This window comes from Pseudorca crassidens, chromosome 16, assembly GCF_039906515.1.
Source record: "Pseudorca crassidens isolate mPseCra1 chromosome 16, mPseCra1.hap1, whole genome shotgun sequence".
Lineage (NCBI taxonomy): Eukaryota > Metazoa > Chordata > Mammalia > Artiodactyla > Delphinidae > Pseudorca > Pseudorca crassidens.
Genome location: NC_090311.1, coordinates 63207433 through 63228575, shown reverse-complemented (window position 1 = coordinate 63228575; position 21143 = coordinate 63207433). Strand labels below are relative to the sequence as shown.

General features: G+C 44.3%; 1 protein-coding gene across 2 annotated transcripts in view; it reads left to right on the top strand.

Annotated features, from left to right (window-relative positions):
- The first annotated feature begins 17602 nt into the window (after positions 1-17602).
- The window catches only part of STOX1 (storkhead box 1), a 50142-nt gene continuing 46601 nt past the window's right edge, over positions 17603-21143 (top strand). For both annotated transcript variants that reach the window (XM_067708928.1, XM_067708927.1), the window contains exon 1: positions 17603-18001. In XM_067708928.1, coding sequence (XP_067565029.1) covers positions 17692-18001 — 310 coding nt within the window. In that variant the 5' untranslated portion in view covers positions 17603-17691. The remainder of the gene's footprint in view (positions 18002-21143) is intronic.

The following is a 21143-nucleotide window of genomic DNA, read 5'->3' as shown; positions in this document are numbered from 1 at the left end:
GGAATAAAAAACTCGATGACACAGCACTTCCACTCCTAGGTATATACCCAAGATAAATCAAAAGATATGTCCACACAAAAACTTGTTACATGAATGTTCACGGTAGCATTATTCATAATAGCCAGATTGACTGGTTCTCTTCCAGAAACAGTATCTCAAAGGTTAAAAATTCATCTCCTAGCAACATTTCCAACAGCCAGGTGAATGCCTCCTAAATTTGCAAAGCTGGTAAAAACCCTGGGATTAAATAACAGATGGATTTGGGAAATGGCATAAGTGCAGCCCAAGGCTAGTGTACTTTGTGCTTCAAAGAAGAATGGTTCAAAGTAGGTTTTAATTAAATATTTATGTTATAGCCAGAAATAGCAAGTGGTCTTTGTGTGGTCAGGGACTGGCTTTCAAAAGGTCTATCTATCTAAGAAAGAAAATGAATGGGCATTAAATATTTATTCTTTATATGTTAGAAGTAGATTCTGTTCTTTCCCTGCCTGAAGGAAGATAAAAAGACTAGAGATAGGCTTCCCTGGTGGCGCACTGGTTGAGAGTCCGCCTGCTGATGCAGGGGACACGGGTTTGTGCCCCATTCCGGGAGGATCCCACATGCCGCGGAGCGGCTGGGCCCGTGAGCCATGGCCGCTGAGCCTGCGCGACCGGAGCGTGTGCTCCGAGGCCACAACAGTGAGAGGCCCGCGTACCGCAAAAAAAAAAAAAAAAAGGGCTAGCGATAACCAGTGAGCTGCATTTGGAAATACAATCTTACAAAGACTAGGAGGCTAGGTTCAACTATTAAGTGGATATGAGGTTCTACTGAGGCCAAATAATATGAAATATTAAACCCTTTACCATTTAGCTGGGGACCACGAGGGAATAACTTTCCATTGTTTTGGGCTGAATTTTTTCACCTTTAGAATGGGAAAAATAACATGACAAATTTCTTTGCTGAAGCATAGGCTACTAACTGCTGTATTAATTTTCCAAACCCTTATATGACCCTTGCAAAAAATTTATCATAGCAAACTAAACCCAAGACAAGTTTATGTTTTTGATTTATCTTGAATCTGAAAATTTAGAATGATCATAAACCACACAGCATGCAAATTCCTCATATTTTGTCTCTTTAGATGAGAAAGTTTTGAACTCCAAGATCAGTGTTGTAATAACTCTATATAACGGCTGCCTAGAGATCACATTTAAACCTGTACCCTGCTCTTTATGATGCTTCATTTGCCTGAATTGCTACAGCAATAGCACAGTATTAATTGTTATTGGACCAAAGGTAAAATTTGCACCTGATTTAGTAGCCCAGAGAATTTTTAGGGCAAAAGCCATGAAAACACAAATGCTAATTTTTAAAAAAGTGTTTAGAAAAAGTTCCATTCAGAAGTTAAATTAATCCCCCAAATTTGAGAATCCAGAACAAACTTCATGTGAAGAGGCACCATCTTAACCATGTTAACAATAATGAAACTGCAGTATTGCAGTAAAGGAGGAAAAGTGATTATATGGCATTCTTTGACGTTAGGTGCAGGGCACATGGGTTCTAAAACTGGTGAATTGGAAAGCCATCTGCCCTCGAGAGCAGATGTAAAACAATGCCAAGATCCAAATATTTAAAAGATGATTGAAATATCTAAACCTGGACTTCAAAATATTTTTAAAGTTTTTAAATAACTTAGTAAAGCTTAGCATAACTTAGTAAATATCTACTTAGAAAATACAAAGGGGGAAAACCCAATGAGAGATAACCCAGAAACTAGTTACCCCAGCAATGCCCACAATAAGATTTTTGTTACCTTTAGAAGGAGGCTCTCCTAACAGATTCATACACTTTATATGAACAAAATCTCAACGCGCAGTTTCACAACAGCTTAGGATCTCCTATAGAAAACACAAGGACTCTTTAAAAGCATTGGTTTTGCTTCCCATCTGGAGTTTACCTTTAAGCAAGAGTACTGCTGAAGCAATGCTGAATGTCTGGGAAAGCAAGAAGCTTGTGGATCATAGCTTTTACCTCCAGAGGCTTCAGTTTCCTAAGGTAGTCTTTATCTAGATGCAGACTGCTAGAGTTCCCAGGCAACCAAGAGCTAAACATGACCAAGCTCTAAAAAGAGAAAAAATTAACTGGAGTTGAAGGCTAAGCTTTAGGATGGCAGGGTTCTTATTTCATTCCAAATTCAGGTTTACCCTGGATTTGATTTTACTCAGTTTGAAATTAGGATGGCTCACACTAAAAAAAATATTAAATATATGAAAATGCTTAGATAGTTTTGATAAATAAACATCTGTAAAGCCACCTGAGGCAGTTGAGCCTGCGTTTCAGCCCTGCCTAGCTAGAAGTTTCAGATATCTTTAAACTGTAGATTTAGGCGCACCAGGTTTCTGATCTAATCCAAACTGCCTGACCTGTTTTGAGGCGTTACACCACTAGGTAGGATTTATCACTTTCATTGTCTTTAAATGTGGTGTGAACCCAAATGCCACCACCCTCACCAAACTCTAGTCTTCAATTAAAATCTGTGCAGATGAGCTACCTGGCTCCTGGCTTCCGCCTTCCTTGCAGAACCCGAGGCCCCAGCTCTGAATCCTGCCTCTATGGTTGGGATCCTGACAGTCTGCAAAATCCTCCCTTCTTTAGGGGCTGGACTCTGTATTCATGAGCTTGACACTGGTTGAGGTCTAATTCTAACTGATCAATTTCCCCTGGAACAAAGATTATAATCTGCCTAATTTTCAGTAATACTGACAAAGCCTGGAAGATTACCATCTTCGCACCCCCTTTGCTCTCCTACCCACCAGACGGAACTTTGGACCGTGAAGTCAGTCATTCCATATTAGTTAGATTATGTTCAATATCTGACACCTCACAAAGGAATTATATAGTCACATCAGTTTGAGGATGAGAAGTGAAAAAAAAAAAAACTATAAAGACTGATCTAATTCAGTTGCTTAAGCAGTTGTGACCCTTCCCATAAACTATTTCAAGTATATAGCTTCTCAAAGTGACTATGCTGCAGGTTCCTGGACTTGCTTTCAGTCATTCAACAAATATTTCAGTGTCTATCCATTGTAAAAATATTTACCAGTGGATTAATATTTACCCCTCCTGAGAAAGCCCAAAATGCTTAGAGATAATATCTCCAAGACAACAGCTACTTTTCTTGGAGTTTTGAAAATCACATATCAGCACTTTGTTATAAAGCAGAAATAAACACACCATTGTAAAGCAATTATACTCCAATAAAGATGTGAAAAAAAAATCACATATCAGTAGGAAAAACTGCTCTCTGTGTATACCTTAGTTCAGAGGTTCTCCAAGCATGTTAACTTAGAAAGGCAGCAGCAGTACCTGGGAACTTGTTAGAAATGCAAATTCTTGAGCCCTACCCCAGACCGTCTCAATCAGAAATTCTGGGGATGGGACTCAGCTATCTGTGTTTTAACAAGACTCCCAGGTGATTCTGATGCTTACTAGTTTAAGAACCACTGCCTTAGTTTAGGCCCAGGGATCATATTCAGATTCCACCATTAATGGGGCTGAAACAAGGAGATGACTGACTTAAGTAGTACCCTACCTGAATACCTGACATAATATGTCCTCTCTACAACAAGAAAAACCAAGTGTATAATTTATGGTCAAAAATATTTGTGGACTTAACCTTCATTCATGTATAAGCCTGCGGCTTGTTTTTTATTTATTTTTTTAAACCCAGCAGTTCTTTTTTGGGGGGGTGCTACATTGGGTCTTTGTTGCTGTGCGCGGGCTTTTCTAGTTGTGGTGAGCAGGGGCTACTCCTCTTTGTGGTGCACAGGCTTCTCGCTGCGGTGGCTTCTCCTGTTGCAGAGCACGGACTTTAGGTGTGGGGCTTCAGTAGTTGTGGCGCACGGGCTCAGTAGTTGTGGCTGACAGGCTTAGTTGCTCCGCGGCATGTGGGATCTTCCCGGACCAAGGATCGAACCTGTGTCCCCTGCATTGGCAGGCGGATTCTTAACCACTGCACCACGAGGGAAGTCCCCTGAGGCTTGTTTTTATTTTATTTTATTTTTATAAATTAATTTGGGGCTGCGTTGGGTCTTTGTTCCTGCGCACAGGCTTTCTCTAGTTGTGGCGAGCGGGGGCTACTTTTCGTTGCGGTGCACGGACTTCTCATTGCAGTGGCTTCTCTTGTTGCGGAGCACAGGCTCTAGGCGCACAGGCTTCAGTAGTTGCAGCACACAGGCTCATTAGTTGTGGCTCGCGGGCTCTAGAGCACACACTCAGTAGCTGTGGCGCATGGGCTCAGTTGCTCCACGGCATGTGGGATCCTCCCAGACCAGGGCTTGAACCTGTGTCCCCTGCATTGGCAGGCGGATTCTTAACCACTGTGCCACCAGGGAACACCCAAAACTAATATTTCTAATTTAAAATGTGATATAGAGTATGATTCCATTTTTCTAAATTTCTTTCTTTCTTTCTATATTTACCCAGAAAGATGTTCACCTTGTTAAAGATAATAATTTCTGGGTGGTAGAATTTCAAGTGAATTTTTTTCTTTTTGTACTTTAAATTTTTAATAATGAAATAATGATGTATCATTTTTCGGAAATAATAGAGGCATTCTAATCTTTACTTTTTGGCCATGCGCACGACATGCAGGATCTTAGTTCCCTGACCAGGGATTGCACCCGCGCCCCCTGCATTGGAAGCACGGTGTCTTAACCACTGGACTGCCAGGGAAGTCCCGAGAGGCATTCTAAAACAAATGTGTGGTTTGGGGGAAGATAGGGAGGTATTAATGTCCCCAAAGAAATGTCTACAATCTAGAAAACCTAGTAGATCTCCTTTCTGAGTGGTCGTAATCGGTTTAAAAGAATTTTATTTTCCTGTTGTCCACTAGTGTGATTTACCTCTCATCACCATTTGGCAATTTGAATATCCACGAGGGACAGTTTATTGGTTTAAAAAACAATTCTTGACTTCAAATTCATTTGAGGAACGTGGGTGTATGTGCCCTCTTAACAGTCAAAATATAAATATTAAATATTAATATAATACTATTATAAATATTATGAATAATATAAATATAAAAGGCTGCATTGACATAAAAACAAACCATGACATTCTGAATGTACTGACTGCCACTGAATTGTTCATGTTATTTTATTTATTATTTTTGGGTGCATTGGGTCTTCGTTGCGGTGTGTGGGCTTCTCATTGTGGTGGCTTCTCGTTGTGGAGTACAGGCTCTAGGCGCGTGGGCTTCAGTAGCTGTGGCATACGGGCTCAGTAGTTGTGGCACACGGGCTTAGTTGCTCTGCGGCGTGTGTGATCTTCCCGGACCAAGGATTGAACCCGCGTCCCCTGCATTGGCAGGCGGATTCTTAACCACCGTGCTGCCAGGGAAGTCCCTGAATTGTTCATTTTAGAATAAATAATTTGATTTATTTAGAATAAGAAATTTATATTATGTGACTAGCACATCAATTTTTAAAAATCATGAATTATTTTGAATAACAAACTATGCACTCTCCAGGAACAAAAGTTTTATCTATGTTTTATGAGATGATCCACCAAAGGGTTTAAGAAGTAAGCTCTGCTCATCTTATTAAAATATTGCCATATGCACATAAAAATTTATTTACAGTAAATTTTTAGGCTTTCTAGTACAAAACAAAGTTGCCTATCAAAATATTTTCACTTGTGGGCTTCCCTGGTGGTGCAGTGGTTGAGAGTCTGCCTGCCGATGCAGGGGACATGGGTTCATGCCCCGGTCCGGGAAGATCCCACATGCCGCGGAGCGGCTGGGCCCGTGAGCCATGGCCGCTGAGCCTGCGCGTCCGGAGCCTGTTGCTCCGCAATGGGAGAGGCCACAACAGTGAGAGGCCCGCGTACCGCAAAAAAAAAAATATATATATATATATATATATATATGTTTTTTTTTTTTTTCACTTGTAAGAAATGCATTTGAGAACTCACTGGCCCTTGGAGCTGGGTCTTTGATTTCCTAAAAAATTCAGAACTCTGAAGTAGAGGGCCTAGTTCTCTTGAATTGAATTCCAAGGAAGCTGATTACTACACATGGCTCTAATAAAGTTTTGCCATAAACATCTGTGGGAAATCTGTGAGTAATCTTGTGGAGGGATATTAAGTTTGCAGCACCTGTTGCTGTTTACCCCTGAAGTGTTAGGTCCCCTCGTGGTAAATGAGGTGAGTTCTTTGACACTTTTTCCTAAGGTGTCCAGAAAGCTCTAGGGATTGGTAAGAGGGTTGCCTTTCACTTTTTAAGCCCTGGTTTGAATCTAACCAGGTTAACCTTGTGACCTTGAATTGTTTGTGTGAAATGAGGTGGTGATCTCAGTTCTGCCTTAAGGAAATGCCTTTCACGTAGAAATTGGCACTAATTGGCCTCCCTGTTGACAGGGTTAGCTGAGAGGCTCATGATTAAATGGGCAGTGAGAACAGAAACTAAATCACCCCACCTCAGCTCAGCATGTTGGCTGGAGGACACGCAGGGCAGCTACCAGTTCTCCCCTCTTCCAGCAGCATCCAACACGCAAAGCAACTGGGTTGAACCAGGAGGCCCAGAAGGCCTACGATTTGTGCATTAAGGATACTTTCTATATGTCTGGCCCTGTTCTGTAAAGCAATCTTGACACAAATAGGGCTCTGGACCAGGATTCTGCAAACTTTTTCTGTAAAGGGCCAGAGAGGAAATGTTTTAGGCTTTGCAGACTGTACAGTCTCTGTTGCAACCACTCAACTCTGCTGACAAGAGCAGCCATAGAGAACGCATACATGAAAGAGTGTGCCGGTGTTGGAGTAAAACTTAATGGACAGCACAACATTGTAAACCAACTATACTCCAGTAAAAATTAATTTAAAAAAACTTAATGGACACTGAAATTTGAATTTCAGATAATCGTCACGTATCAAGAAATTTATTTTTCTTTTGATATTTTTTCTCCAACTTTAAAAGTGTAAACACTATTCCTAGCTTGCAGGCCATATTAAAACAAGCAGTGGGCCGGCTTCGGCCCACCATCCTTAGTTTGCCCATCTCTGCTCTAGACTGAGTGTTGGAGGGACTTTTCCTCACTCTCCCTCACTTTCACTCCTGGCTCAAACACTAACTAGCTATGGACCCAGGGCACTTTAACTTCTTTGGCCCTCAGTTTCTTCATGAAGTATGTTTGACAGAACAGATGAAACAAAGTTCCTTTTAGCCATAATATTAAATTTCCTGATTCCATTATAGGAGCAGAAGTCAACCCAAGCAATGTTATGTATGCGAAATGGAAATTAGTTTACTTAAAGGAAACAAATCTTAATATCCTCAGTGTGAATCTTTGTCCTGCTGTGAGGAACAATGTCACAACTCTGATAGCGAGATCAAAATTTGTAGCCTCATAGATGATTCACTTTGTTATAAAGCAGAAACTAACACACCACTGTAAAGCAATTATACTCCAATAAAGATGTTAAAAAAAAATTGTAGCCTCCTAACTCCATTCAAAGGCTCATTCATACCACTTCTTTCTATTTCTCCAGTGCTATTCTTCTTTCCTGTTGTTTTTTTGGTTTGTTTTTGTTTTTGGTGAGTGAAGAAAACACAGTGCCAGAGATTATTGGAAAACATTTTTCTCCTTCAAAGATGTTATTTAAAAATGTTAATGTTTTTGTGTCTTATTGGCAAGTATATTTTACAAGCACTCCGCTACCTAGGTGTACCTTATTGTTCGAGGTGATGACTGAGGGTTAGTAATCATTTTTACTGAAGAGCAGAAAAGAAAATCACCAAACAACTTATTCAAAACATTGATATATATATTTAAAAGTGAAGGTATTTTAAGAGCAATTTATTTCTTCATAGATCACGTTTCATGTAACCCTTCACTTTTCCTTTTGTTCTTTATATCAGATATCCTTATATCAGATATCCAGTCAGTGTTCGCATTTCTCATAAATCGTTTTTTTTTCATTTTTAACAAGAAGTATATTTAAACAACAAGGTGCTTGACTTGAAAGGAAAACTAAGATTCATTTCTTTTAGAGTAATTTATCCCTACTGAAAGACGGATTGCCCTACATGTAACAGCTACGTACAAAGAAGTTATAAAATTGTCCTTTGTTTTACAATGATAAATGAAAAACATTAAAATTCCCCAATCGAACAAGGTATGCAAGAATTTTTATGTTGTTCTTTTTTTGTTAAACAGTGAGAGCAAAATAACTTACCAGAATATAAAGATAAGAGCTGATGAGGATGCCACTAATGGAGAAAAGGGGGTATTTTCACAGAACCAGTATTTTTTCCCAGCCCATCTCCATTTGATGTCGATCAAAACATACCATTGGCCATTTAGTTAAAAAAAAATGCAGTATGCTTGTGCACATACACCAGTTACTTTATGTACAATAAAGGAATGGGGAACGGGAATACGAGAGAATAGAGAAACTATACTGTAGTAGTCAGGGTGTGGTGGAACCAAATTGCGCTTTTCTAATTGAAAATGTCTTCTTGGTCTGGAGGAGCAGAATTCTGGAGTAAACTAGCAGGTTTCCTTTTTAGTAGACACCCCCTGTCTGCCGCTGGAACACGTCAATTTTATCTTCATCCGCCATTTCCAACTGTGCAGGTGTGTCTGTTTCATTGATTGGCTGCCCGTCAAATCGGAATCTGATCTGCCTCATTGACAAACCCTGTCGTTCACAATAGGCTTTCTTAGTTTACTAAGCGGTGTATGCCTCTTAATCTTAAACTGCACCACAGAACCGTCCTGCCCCGCCACCTTCAAATTAATATGATCGTTGCTGTCAGTCTTGACTCCTCCCTTGGGCTTTCCTCGGCCATGGCGAGCGCCGCAGTCCCCTCAGCTGCCGCTTCACAGCAGAGGAACGAGATCCGCACCGAAGGAGCACGCAAGCACCACCCGGAGCAGCAGAAGAGGGAGGCGGCAGCGGTGGAGAAGGCGGAGGGTGCCTCTCCTACGTTGTTTTACGTTCCGTTTGTTCAAAGCGTTCAGTGACCCAAAGAAGGCCCACACTTTGCATTGCGTCGGTTGGCATGTCTCTTAGTCTCTCTTAAGTTATATTCTCTCCTCCCCCGCTTTGTTTTTCCTGTCATGAAGGCTCTGAGGGTTTGAAAAACATTAGATTGTAAACTACTTGAAATAATGGAAATGTATCCTTTCTCCTTGTATCTTCCTCTTTATTACCCAGGGCAGCTCCTGGAATTCAGCAGGCTTGGTATTTGTTCTTGTACTATAGGTACTTCTACAAAGCCTCATGTTTTATTCAGATCCTCTGTAGAATGTCGAGGGAACTGCATCTGTTTAGGCCTAAACCAGGGTTGGTTGGTACCGACTTGAACATATAGTCCTCCTGTCCCACACTTTTGTTCTTTATCATCTTATTCAGGGAACCACGTCCTTGCTTTTTTTTTTGAATTGTGTTGCATTCTTTTTCTTTTAATTTATTTATTTATTTTTGGCTGTGTTGGGTCTTCGTTTCTGTTCAAGGGCTTTCTCTAGTTGGGGCAAGCGGGGGCCACTCTTCATCGCAGTGCGCGGGCCTCTCACTATCGCGGCCTCTCTTGTTGTGGAGCACAGGCTCCAGAAACGCAGGCTCAGTAGTTGTGGCTCACGGGCCTAGTTGCTCCGCGGCCTGTGGGATCTTCCCAGACCAGGGCTCGAACCCGTGTCCCCTGCATTGGCAGGCAGACTCTCAACCACTGCGCCACCAGGGAAGCCCCCCCATGTCCTTGCTTTTGAGCAGCACTGTGGTGGCATTCTAGAGGACACATAGATGAATAAAAGGTAATCCTGGATCCCTGCCTTTGAGAAGCTTAAACAACTGGTAACAAGTAGACTGTCGGAAGGGGGAAAGCAACAGTTTGTTTCACAATCCATGATGATTTCAGTGTGTGAAGGAGATGCCTTAGTATCTTTTTTCCCCTCCCCCCATAATAAAGCAGAGAAGAGAGACTTGTACCTAGAAGGCACGGGCCTCCCTGGAAACAGAGTTCCTTCGAGATCTGGGTACCTGGAGTAGGGCCAACTCATTTTTGATCAGATTTGCATGTAAATAGTGAGATATGAGGCCCAGCTTTATACCCTCTGCTGTAACAAAACCGGGTAAACCCTGAAACTGGATTTGGCATCTTGTCTCAGGCCCCCATACTTTATTTGTTGGTGTCAGGGAAAGACTTAATCTCACTTTCCATGTTTCAAATAATAGGAATTTTGCTGACTTGCTCTGGCTTCAGGGCGCTTAGTTGCACGCCTTCTTGACAGGCTGCTGCTCCAGCTTTCTTTCCAGAAGTAGTATTTTCCAGCTCTGAGACCTGCCCTCTGACCCTGAGTTTAATGGGGAGGTGGAGTGATGGAGTCTGCTCATTTTGGTTAGAAAACTTACTGGCTTTGATGGCCCCAGTGCAGAAGAGCCAGCTGCCTTTACTTCCTTTAACTCAAAAATTATTGGGGCCACTTTTTAATTGTAGAATATTTGGAAAGTATAGAAAAGCTCAAAGAAAAATAAAAATTGCTTGTAATCTAGAAATAACTTTTGTTAACATAATCATAATTATTCCAGTTTTCTTCTCCCCAAACAAAAATGGGATGGGGTATTTTATTTTATATTATTTATTTATTTATTTAAAATTTTTATTTATTTTATATTTGGCCTCATTGGGTCTTCGTTGCTGTGCAAGGACTTTCTCTAGTTGCGTTGAGTGGGGGCTACTCTTTGTTGCGGTGCACGGGCTTCTCATTGCGGTGGCTTCTCTTGTGCGCTCTAGGCGCACGGTCTTCAGTAGTTGTGGCACACGGGCTCAGTAGTTGTGGCTCATGGGCTCAGTAGTTGTGGCGCACGGGCTTAGTTGTTCCACGACATGTGGGATCTTCCCGGACCAGGGCTCAAACCCGTGTCCCCGACACCGGCAGGTGGATACTTAACCACTGCGCCACCAGGGAAGCCCTAAGGGGTGTTTTAAATGCTTTATGGATATTAATTCCTTTAACGACGTAGGGAGGGGCAGAGTGATGGGAAGTTTGTACTGGCTCCTTGACCAAACTACATAGTCAGCTTCCTCCGAGACCTCTTTTTAAAATTTTATTTATTTGTATTATTTTTATTTATTTATTTATTTTTATTGAGGTATAGTTGATTGACGATATTGTGTTAGTTTCAGGTGTACAGCATAGTGGTTCAGTTATATATATATATATTCTTTTCCATTATATGTTATTACAAGACATTGAATAAGTTCCCTGTCCTATACAGTAGGTTTTTGTTGTTTATTTTCTGAACCCTCTTTTTGACTAGGCCTCCACATTGGGCCTCATACTATCTTCTGCCTGCCCTGCCCAAGAATATTGCTAAATCAGTTTAGTGCATATCCTTAACCCTTGATAACTGATCAACTTCTGTATCCCCCCACCTTTGATGTATAAATCCTTGAGGTGACTTTAGCAAGGACCCCCTTCGGTCAGTTTAGCAAGAATCCCCCTATCCTTGATGTCTCCTATCAGTAATTTTCTATCCACTGACTTCCTCACTCTGTTCCTTGGCAAAAATCCCCGGCTTCTTTGCTGTCTTTGCTTTACAGCTATCTTTGCTGCCTAGACTTTGCAATAGTCTTGAACAAAATCATCCTTACCATTTTAACAAGTGTCAGAATTATTTTTAAAAAATTTTTATTGGAGTACAGCTGGTTTGCAATGTTGTGTTTCTGCTGTACAGAATAATTTTTTTTATCACTTCTCACATCAGAATCATGGGGTTTCTTTTTTTTTTTTTACATCTGTATTGGAGTATAATTGCTTTAAAATGTTGTGCTAGTTTCTGCTGTATAACAAAGTGAATCAGCTATACATATACATATATCCCCATATCTCCTTCCACTTGCGTCTCCTTCCCACCCTCCCTATCCCACCCCTCTAGGTGGTCACAAAGCACCGAGCTGATCTCCCTGTGCTATGCAGCTGCTTCCCACTAGCTATCTATTTTATATCTGGTAGTGTATATATGTTCATGCCACTCTCTCACTTTGTCCCAGCTTACCCTGCCCCCTCCCCGTGTCCTCAAGTCCATTCTCTACATCTGCGTATTTATTCCTGTCCTGCCCCTAGGTTCATCAGAACCGTTTCTGGTATTCTTAGCCTCTTAGTGTTCCAAGCTAAGGACTTTTTTTCTTCAATGCTTATTTTCTTTTTTGGCCCCTTACCATTGAGAAGATAAAGAAGTGAAATGTTTAAAAGGCAAATCAGAATTAGCTTTGGGGATATCTGGCTCTCTGCCTCTGATTTTGCATCTCTTAGGACCTCACTGGGCTCAATGATTACTGAAACTGCATTAGGGTTCCTACTGTTGGGAGTGAAGGTGGAGCTGTAGAATCATGAAGCTGGAAGGGACCCTAAGAAATCCTTCAGGTCAGCCAAGTATTTTTACTCCCATTTTACAGATTAAGCTACTGTGGTCCAGAGTCTCGTCTAAGTTAAGCAGCTAGAATAAAGAAGGTAATGTTTTTTCTTTAAAAAGAAATGGCATTGTGACTTCCTTGGTGGTCCAGTGGTTAAGATTCCGTGCTCCCATTGCAGGTGGCACGGGTTTGATCCCTGGTCAGGGAACTAAGATCCCGCATGTCATGTGGCACGGCCAAAAGAAAAATAAAAATAAAGTATGCTGCTACTTATTTGAAAGAAAAAAGGAAAGAAAGAAAAAAGAAGTGGCATTAAATGTCCTTCACGTTTAAGAAGCGGCATTAAATGCTCCCAACCTCCTTTTCTCTGTCCTTTGAGTCAACACAGTTGCTTAGCAAAGCCTCACATTTCTCTTTGATAAATAGAAACAAAAGTCTCTACAGCTTTTTTTTTTCCCCCCGATAAAGGGAAGAAGTGTGCTGTAGAAGCAGAAATGGTCATAATAAAGAGAACCCAGATATAAAACGCTTTCTAAATCAGCCTTAAGTGTCAAGGCTTGATTTTCTGAGTTAAGGGGAAAGAACTTCAACCTGATGAATTTTGGTGTGGAAAAAATTTGGAGGTGGTTAATTCTGAGTATAACATGAGTCTGTAAACAGACTCCAGAGAAACCACTGAACTTCAGATACCTGGGTAGCTGAGGCCTGGGTGTGCCTGTTCCTTGAGGTTTTGCCCTGGGCATTGACTGTTAGACACCAGGGTCTTCCTGTGATTCACCCTCAAACCAAAAATGCTTTTGTGAATGGTGACACCAGGCTAGCAAGAAAGTAAGAAAAACAAGATTATCGTGGATCAAGCACTAGTTAAATTAGATTTGATTCAGGTGGAACAAATCTATGGCACAGGTACTGGGCTACATGCTGGGCCGCAGAGATGAATCAGAAGCCTGGCCCTTAAGGAATCTCAGGTTGCCTGATGAGACAGGTAACTAAATATTACAGCCTTTAACACACATGTGTTATAAGAGGGTTAATGAGGTGCTCCAAGAACAGATTTAATCTTCCTGGATGTGGCACAGGTTTTACAAGCTGGCCTTTGTAGTATACCACCTGATGGAAAGGAGAAAGGCCTTCCAGGCGGAGGGAATAGTGTAAGCAAAGATGTGGGAGCATGTTTGGGAAGGTGTGTAATTTTGAGTAGCTGGAGCATAAGATCCTTGGTGTGGATTGGAGGAGGAGGGAAAGCATGGAAATGGAGATGAGGCTGTAAAGACAGGCTGGAGTAAGTGTGTGAACAGCATAGAATGCTCGCTCTCCTTAGGACAGACACCAGGCAGGTGTGAGCATCAAATGATCCAGTTCATCTTCTCTAACAATTATAGTGTAGCCAGAGTGAATTTGTTCCCCTTCAGGTCCAGTTTTCTAAACCAAATAAAATCAAACTCCAAGTTCCATTTGCCAGAGTTGGCCATGTCTTGGCATGTTTTGGGAAGTCCACTCCTTGGAATTGTCAAAAAAAACTTGGGGGTTTACATGATACCCAGAAAATGGGGAAAATGGGGGCCTGATCTTTTTCCTGGGGTGCTCATTATAGTTACCTTGGTACCTGCCGCCACACGGTACCGATGTCAAGGGCTGCTCCCCCACTTCCACCGACCACCGAGTTCCAAAGCTGTGTTGGCTCCGAGAGGCTCCTGCAATGGTCCTGACTGCCTTGCCTCAGACACCCTTTCACTGTGGTTCTCAAGGCTGATGCCTTGGAGTTTACTCTCCACAAGTATCAAGTGTCCCTCCATTCGGGGTGCTCTTGGGAAAGGCATCTCCCAGTAGTGTCACTCTCTCAATTCAGTCAAAGGCAGTAGCTTCCCTTTCCCTTCTCTCTAGGACAAGCCATCTTAATCTTCCTCAGTGGTCTTGAAGCCCAAAGCTCTTTACCAATCCTGTGTCCTTTCCCATGAAAGGCCACTGTATTTTTGAAGTCAACAGCAAATTGGATGAGCTAAATAAATCTTCACAAAAAGTGATAATGGGAGAAGCAATGCATGTGCCCTTAATGGTGACTTTGGAGACATAGTCTTCTCTAAGGTGGGATTGTCTGAGCAGGAATTTCAGGTCTGATAAGGTGGCCAAGAGAGACATCATCTGGAAATAGGAGAGGGGAAAAGTGAAGTCAATTGTTGGCAGTTATTTACTCTGGAAGGAATAAATTGGACAGTTGTTATTGTATTTCTCAAAATGACCAGAGCTAATCTCTTAATGTTCTGATATACGTTTTTGAGAGCATTTTTTGAACACGTATTTGCACATGGTAAACATAGTGGAAGATAAGCCTCCCTTTTACCCTGTCCCCTGTTTCTTTCTCTGGAGGTAACCACTGTTATCACCAGCTTCTTATGTACGCTTCCAGAGATCTTCCAGCCACACATGAATATATGTGCCCTTTTTCCTTTTTCTTTCTTCTCTTTCTTTTTCTTTCTTTCTTTCATTTTCTTTCTTTCTTCCTTTCTTAGTTTCTTAATTTCTTTCTTTTCTTTTTTTAAAAATCATACTAGACCTATTTAGTTTTCTTTTTTACTTAAAATATATATATGGGATATTGTCTTGTATCAGCATGTTAAGTTTTGTCTTATCCTTAATGACTGCATAGAATGCCATTTGGATTTGTATATAATGTTAGAATTACTTTGTCCTTTCTCAGGCATAGAGTCCACAGGGGGGCAAAAATCCTTCCATCTTGAGACTTTCTAGTTTTTAGTTTGACTATTCTGTGCCTCTTTAAGTGGAGAATGATAACAAATCCATCTTCTAAAATGTTTGTGTCTGGTCTGCAGAGACTCCAAAGATGGAAAGCCCTTGAGAAGTTCCAGTTTCTCCAGTTTTGCCATGTAATACAGGCCATTCAGGTTGGAGGCCTACAGTTTTCCTCTTAACTTTTAAAGACATGTTCCATTTTGTAGGAGTTTGGAAATATTTGGATGGTAGCTGATCCTTTGGGAAAACAAGTGACTATGTAGTTGACTGTAGTTTAAAAGTTTCCCCCTCACATTCCTTCTCCCTTCTTTTGTTAATTGGACTAGCTTAAATAAAATGATAGGACAAATTTCACACATCTGAACAAAAGTTTCCACAGTTTAAGGCAGCTCTACCTCATAATTTCAGGCCATGAAACCTCATAGCTGGGTCTACCTGCCAGTAGCCTTGCAGCTACAGGCCTTGCTAGTAAGGGCCTGATTGTCTCTGTTTATTTCCAGTTCAAATTCTTGGGACAGAGACTCAAGCTCAGGACAACTTTTCACAGCAGACCACAGGTCCAATGAGTCAGGGCGATGGTCTCCTGCTTCCCCCTCTAGCCAGCTGTGTGGGGAAGGAGACACTGGGATCTCTGCTTCACCACCAGCAGCTTTGTCCTCATGGGCAAGCTGCCTAAACTGTCTGTTTTTTTGTGGAAGATGGGCCTCAATATTGCCCCTTTCAGAGGGTTAATTTTGAGGATAAAATTAGATCACACATGTAAAACTTAGTACAGTTCTAGGCACAGAGCAAGCTGAGAGTAAATGGGAATTTATCACTATCATTATTATGGAAAAGACACTGTCGTAGATGCTAGAGATACAGAGGTAAAAGTCATAATTCCCCAGGCTGGGGAACACAGGAAAGTCATCTTTATCATGACGGAGAGGGGAAGCTTGGCCCTCCCTGTAGGCTATAGAGACATAGACATTTAGTTCATTTGGGCTCTCTGCTGTATTCACCCACCCATCCATCCATCCACCCACCCATCCATCCATCCATCCACCCATCCATCCATCCACCCATCCATCCATCCATTCACCCATCCATCCATCCAGAGTCAGACTTCCGATGTGAGATGGTTGTCTCAGGTTCGCATGCTTATTTGAACTGAAAATTGTGTCAGACTTATTTGTCATAGGGAACCCTGACTTGGTGGTTGTCTGACTCCATTTCTTACTGTGTGACTGGGAAATACTTCTTAATCCAACCTATCTTCGGTTACCTCATCCGTTAAAAAAAGATAGAGATACTAATAGAAGCTAACACAGAGTTGTGAAATGAAGGCCCCCAGCATACAGTGTTCAATAAATGTTAGCAATGGTTATTAACATCACCTATCATTTACCGTGATAAGTGACTCACTAGAGGCAGAGAGCAGATTATCTCGAATTATTGTAGTTATTATTGATGATTGATCAGCTGAGGGAGTGGGAATCTGGAACGACTCCCAAGTCTCATCAAGTCCCTCTTATAGTACTGATTGTACTAAGAATGTCCTTCCTCTTCTTTTCCAGAGAAGCCCTCACCCAGTGCAACAATAAGGGTTCCAGTCTTTCTGTCCCTCAGCTTCTGAATTGTACCTCATGCTCCGAGGTGGTCGCTAGAGTCTGCTGTGACAGATCACAAGTGCCTCTCCCTTCACTCCTCGGGATTCTTTTCGGAATCCCCATCCCAACCCAGGCCTGAATCCCAGGGATCTCACCCCTGCGCCTCGCCAGCCATTGGGGCTGGCACCTCCGGATCACTTTCCGTCCCTTACACTTTAACTCTGTTGGATAACCCAGGAGCGAGACCAGATCCCAGAACCTCAGAAGGTCATGAAAAAGGTCCTTAGAATTGAGTCCCAACTCCTCATTTTACAAGACAGTAAACTGAGGCCAGAGAGGGAAAGAAACGTATGCAAACTGATTAGCAGACGGAGACTCAAATCTGGGTCTCCTGCTCCCGACCCGAGCGAGTCTGCCCCTCGTGGACTCTCTCCCTGGGGGCGATCCCAAAGCCAGGGCGACGGCGGCCATCCTGGTCCTCCCGGCTCTGAGGAACCCTGGCCGTACCGTTCGCGCCGCAGTTGGAGGCGGCTCGGCTCCCCGGTGACTGCGGGGCTGCCCTAAGGCTTGGAAAAGCCCCAGTGAGCGCCCATCGCGGGAAGAGGAGCTCCGGACTGCCGGGGAGCAGAGAAGTGAAGGGAGTCGCCCGGGGTGGGAGTTCGGGGACCGGGTGGGCAGAGACCTGGCTGGGGTGTGGAGAAGGACCTGGAAACTTAGCGCCTGGAAACCACTATTGGGCTCCTGCGGCGGGGAGAGCGGTGGGCGTCCCAGCCTGCGAGTCCCGCCCCACCCCCGGCCTGGCGCGTACATCGGCCCCGCCCCCTGGAGTCCCGTTCTCCCGGCAGCCGGCGCTGAGCGCAGTAAGCTGAACCCTCCCGCCGGCCGCAGCCACCGGTGCAGCGCGGTTGCCGAGCCCGGCGATGCGTTAGGCTACGGGGCCTGGCCGCCGAGGCAGCATGGCTCGGCCCGTGCAACTGGCGCCGGGCTCCTTGGCGCTCGTGCTCTGCAGGCTGGAGGCGCAGGAGGCGGCGGGGGGCGCGGAGGAGCCGGGCGGGCGTGCGGTGTTTCGCGCCTTCTGCCGCGCCAACACACGCTGCTTCTGGAACTCGCGGCTGGCGCGCGCCGCCTCGCGGCTGGCCTTCCAGGGCTGGTTGCGGCGCGGGGTGCTGCTGGTGCACGCGCCTCCGGCCAGCCTGCAGGTGCTGCGCGACGCCTGGTGCCGTCGGGCGCTGCGCCCTCCGCGCGGCTTCCGCATCCGGGCGGTGGGTGAGTGTGGGGCCCAGAGGGGAGGGCGCCCCGCGCTAGCTGCGGGACCGAGCCCCAGCCACCGGGTTGCGTGCGCCCGAGGCTGAACGCTGAGGAGCGGGAGGTGGCGGTGGGGGCCGAGGGGTTGGGAGGACAGACTGAGTGGCTGGAGGAGGGCCGTCCTCCTAAGACATTCCCTCTTGTGGCACACAGAAGCTTCGGCCTCTAAGATATGCCTGGGCGCTGCCCTGAGCCGACTCCAGTGTGACTCCATTCCTCAACTCTTTCAGCCAGTGGAGTGCACAGGGTCCTGGTCGAAGGAACTTTCTACTTGCAAAAGTGATGCTCTAGGCAGAGAGGTTTTGGGCCCGGGGAGCCAGAGTTGCGGTCAGGAGACAGGGGCCTCAGTCTCGGCTCCATGGGGGTGCTTAGGAAGGGTGCACCAGGGGCTGGCCAGATTTTACCGATTGTGAGCTGGCTTTTTAAAATAATTAATTAATTAATTACTGACTGCGTTGGGTCTTCATTGCTGCGTGCAGGCTTTCTCTAGTTGTGGCGAGTGGTGGCTACGCTTCGTTGCGGTGCGCGGGCTTCTCGTTGCGGTGGCTTCTCTTGTTGCAGAGCACAGGCTCTAGGCTCGCGGGCTTCAGTAGTTATGGCTCACGGGCTTAGTTCCTCAGCAGCATGTGGGATCTTCCAGCCCGAACCCATGTCCCCGGCATTGGCAGGCAGATTCTCAACCACTGCACCACCAGGGAAGTCCATTTGTTTGTTTGTTTCAAATGACAGACTGGGAGCGGACTACAGGCTGTGGTTTTCATGCCCTGCTGTACTGGATGCTGCGGTGGTCTTGGATCAGGGCCTAGGGGAAGGTTTGGGGTTGTTAACTGCTGGGGAAAAAGAAATAACAAATGGCACTGTGGACACATCCCATCCCATTACCTAAATAGAGAGAGTTCCTCTTTTCCAGTCTTTTCAGAGAGCCCGTTTGTTAGGAAACAGCAGCTCTTTGCTTGGATAAAATAGCTTCTCATTTGAGAACTTAAACCACTGCACCGCCGAGTGGTCTCTGTTACCTAACGAAACTCAGGTGGGTGTCAGCTCCTTGTCACAGGCTGGTTCTGTCTGTATTTAGTGGGGTTGTGAGGACCATTTGATGGTGTGCTGTTGACAAGTCACCAGTTGTTCCAGCCCAAAATTTTGACTCCTACCAAGCAACTCCCCTCTCTCTCAGCCCATAAATCATCCTAGGAGAAGGGGGAGGAGAAGAAGCAGCAAATAAAAAACATTTGTTTTAGTCCCCAGGTGTAAAGCAGCAGGGTATCATGAGGCACTTGATGTTGTGTATCATCTAGTCAGAGATGACGTCTCCACATCCCAGGCCAGTGAGGTTACACCTTGGCCTCTCACCTCCATGCATCCAGTTCTGTGTGGTACCTCTACCCCCGACCCCCACCTTTCTTCCCTTAAGCGCAAAAAAGAGCTCAGTTGCAAAGCCACATACACACATTTCACTTCCTTTTATTTGCAGGAGTGAGTGAAGAAAATAGGTTTCTGGCTGACAGCGGTGAGCCAAGTAGCCAAGCCAGAATTCTTAAAGGGGAAGGGGTCTTTCAGACGGACTGGATGAAAAACTCTTTTCACTTCTGTGTCCTCGGGTTTTTCTGGTTTGAATTAGTGGTTGCATTCTCTGGTTCCCCCACCCCCTTTCAAAGGGTGAGCATAGAGTACATTGCAGAGAGGGAGTGGATGGGGTTGGGGTCTGGACCTGAGGGTGAAATAGAGAGGGCCTGTGCTAAGCCAGAGGCAGCCGTGATGCCGCCACCTGGGGTCCAGCCAGCAGTGGTGAATGCTGGTTCCTGGGTTGGCCCTGTGTTCTGCCATCTGAAAGATGCAGTGGACAAAGTGAATGTATTATCAAGTACTCTGATTCTCCACCCACTAGGTAGTGCTGCCTACCTATTGCACAATTCAGGATGTGATGGACACTGTAGTCTGTGGAGTGTGCAATACAGTGGTCTTTACACTGGGTCATCCCCCCTGATGTGGGGCTCTTGGCAGGAATGATTTTGAGGTTTTTAACAGAGTCGTGATAAGAATTTGTACATTTAGCTGTAATTTGTACAAAACCAGCTCTTAGGACATTTTGAGGAGCAAAACGGGGAAAGATTTGATGCTAGTCGGTGGATGCACATGGGGAGGGAGGTTTGTTTTGAATAGAGTTGCTAATTACTACTCTCACTTGGGGGTCCTTGGGTCAGATCAAAGGAGAGGAGGCATCAATGCAGCTCTTGGGCCATCTTAAGAGTCCCAGAAGTTGGCAGGAGGAGCTGACTTCTCCCAAAGAAACTGGAAGTTTCAGTCTGCTTGCTTTCCCAAATCTGGCATCATTGGCTTCCAGAGGCTAAAATGGGCTTCCAGGAAGGCAAGGAAGAGCAGCTGAGAACTATTGCAGGTTCTCATTCCACTCTTGCTGTTACTTTGTGGGAAAGAGCAAAATTCTAGAAAAAGACAAAAGCATCAATTTGGTCAGATCAATTTGGTCTCTTTGCTATAGATTTTGTTGTTGTTTTGTTTTTTAAGGCTCACATACTCCTACATAAGAGCATTTGGGCGTGGGGAGTGTTGCTTATCAGCTCAGAGAAAATGCAGGGAGGGGAGGTGGGGTGGTCATCAGCTTTATAAACCCACTGTGCTCCACGGGTCCTTTTCCTGGGCTTCTGGACCTGGGGCTTATGGAGGCCTCATAAGATATGAGGAAGGAGCGCTGTGGCCAAGCAGACAGGAGCATCCTGAGCCCCAGGGACAGACCTGAATTTAAGGTCTGCAGGACTTCATGTTTTCTCTATGTTTTGTGTCTCTTCTTTCCCTCTTCACTTTCTCTACCTCAGCTTTACTCTGATGAGAAAAATAGTTTCCAGGCTGACAGCATTTCCCTAAAAAGGGGACAAAGGATCTTTAGCAGGATAACCAGGAGCTAACTCTTCTTTTGTGCTCTAGTCCTCAAGTGTTTTCTGTTTCTTTTTTTTTTTTAATTAGCAAATGACCTTAACAAATGAAAGGGTTGAGCTCTGGAAGCTGGAGGGAGTCCTCTGCTTCCCAGGCTGAGCCACTGCAGGTGGTACAGGTGGGGGACACCTGTGTTTGTTTGGGTGAATCAGTT